General features: G+C 59.5%; 1 protein-coding gene across 1 annotated transcript in view; it reads left to right on the plus strand.

Moving 5' to 3' along the window:
- LOC104530081 (UDP-N-acetylhexosamine pyrophosphorylase) overlaps window positions 1-1,633 on the plus strand; it is a gene marked incomplete at its 5' end in the record, with an annotated part of 6,145 nt that overhangs the window by 2,195 nt on the left and 2,317 nt on the right. Inside the window, 3 exons of the mRNA XM_010174561.1 lie at window positions 181-324; window positions 747-935; window positions 1,396-1,443. Of these exons, the coding sequence (XP_010172863.1) occupies window positions 181-324; window positions 747-935; window positions 1,396-1,443 (381 nt within the window). The remainder of the gene's footprint in view (window positions 1-180; window positions 325-746; window positions 936-1,395; window positions 1,444-1,633) is intronic.

The following is a 1,633-nucleotide window of genomic DNA, read 5'->3' on the forward strand; positions in this document are numbered from 1 at the left end:
GCCATTGCTGGCTGTGGTGCTGGAGCGCAGGCATGTGGTGTCGTCCTCGCCTGGCTGCCCTGGGGATGAGCAGCCCATGTCTCGGGGTGGCTGGGGGTCCTGCTGCAGCAGTGTCCGAGCTGGGGGGCTGGAGACATGCCTCGCTCGGGTGAGGGACGGCTCTTTCTTGGCATGTTGCAGCACTTATGAACCGCAGCTGCAGCACCACGTAGCTGAGAAGAAGATCCCACATGTGGACATCACTACAGGGCAGCTGATCCAACCCGAGAAGCCCAACGGGATCAAGATGGAAAAGTTTGTCTTTGACATCTTCCAGTTTTCCAAGTACGCTCTTTTCTCTCTACAGGGAGCAGGCTGCTGGCTCTCCCTCAGGCAGCACTGGGGGTTGCCCCTGACCTCAGGGCTGTGCCCGCTGGCGATGCCCTGGGGTCAGGATGGGATGCCAGCTCCCATGCTGTTCAGCAGCAGTGGACAATTGTGCCCTGAGATGAGGAGGGACATGAGCAGCAGGAGGGGCAAGAGCTGCATGCCTTTGCTTGGCTGAGCCCTACTCCTGGGCCAGAGGTGCATCTCCTGACCCTACAGCCCTGGTCCTCCCCTCCCTCCTTCGTAGCTGTGAGGACAGCCCCTGGGTGTTGGCTGCAGGGAGGGCCATGGCCCTGACTCAGCCATGGGGAGAAGCCAAAGTGACAGGGAGCAGCCACGTTTCCCAAACCTGACCCTCCCTGCGCCCCGTTCCCCCTAAGGAAGTTTGTGGTGTACGAGGTGCTGCGTGAGGACGAGTTTTCTCCCCTGAAGAACGCGGACAGCCAGAATGGCAAGGACAACCCCACCACAGCCCGACATGCCTTGATGTCCCTGCACCACTGCTGGGTTCTCAATGCAGGGGGACACTTCGTGGATGAAAATGGCACACGCATCCCTGCCATCCCTCGGTGAGTTGCTGCCCCTGGCGCTCCTGCATCTTTTTTGAGTCTAAAACACCAGGCAGTCCCCAGCCCTTCTCCATTTCAGTGCTCCTGAAACCGGTGTTTGCTGGAAGCACCAGCAAGCCACTTTTTCCTGGGTGGTCTGTGGGGCAGAGATGGGTGTGGGCTGGGCAGTGGCTGCAGGAAGGAAGCTAGCTCCCTCAGCAGGAGCTTTCCTTCGTGATTCAACGCCTGTGAACCGAATCCTGCCAGTCTCTGTTGCATAGCCAAGGTTGCCTGTGCTGGGAGGAGGTGGCTCCCTAAAGCCCAAGCAAACCAGCAGATCCATGCAGAAGCCAGGCTGGGGTCATGGCATCCCTCAACTGAGAGAGCTACTGCTGCCCTTGTTTGGAGAACAGCAAACCCCAGACTTGTTCTGCTCTGTTTTTTTCCCCACCCTTGCTAACCCTTGTTTATTCCCACATAGTGTCACAAACGGAAGGTCAGAGGCCAGCCCAGCAGATGTCAATGACAAGTAACTATACCGTGCAGCGTGCATGGTGGCGGGGCTGTGCTTAGGTACTAACGGGCTGTAGGCAAAGCAGTGCCAGGCTGCGAGGGGTGCGCGCTGGGGAGCGGGTGCCCGTAGTGACTAACGGGGCTGGGGGCCGCATGCTGGGAGTGGGGCACGTCTCACTGCCGGGCCCTGCGGATGCCGCTTCTCA

Source organism: Antrostomus carolinensis, unplaced genomic scaffold (assembly GCF_000700745.2).
Source record: "Antrostomus carolinensis isolate BGI_N321 unplaced genomic scaffold, ASM70074v2 scaffold28528, whole genome shotgun sequence".
Taxonomy (NCBI): domain Eukaryota; kingdom Metazoa; phylum Chordata; class Aves; order Caprimulgiformes; family Caprimulgidae; genus Antrostomus; species Antrostomus carolinensis.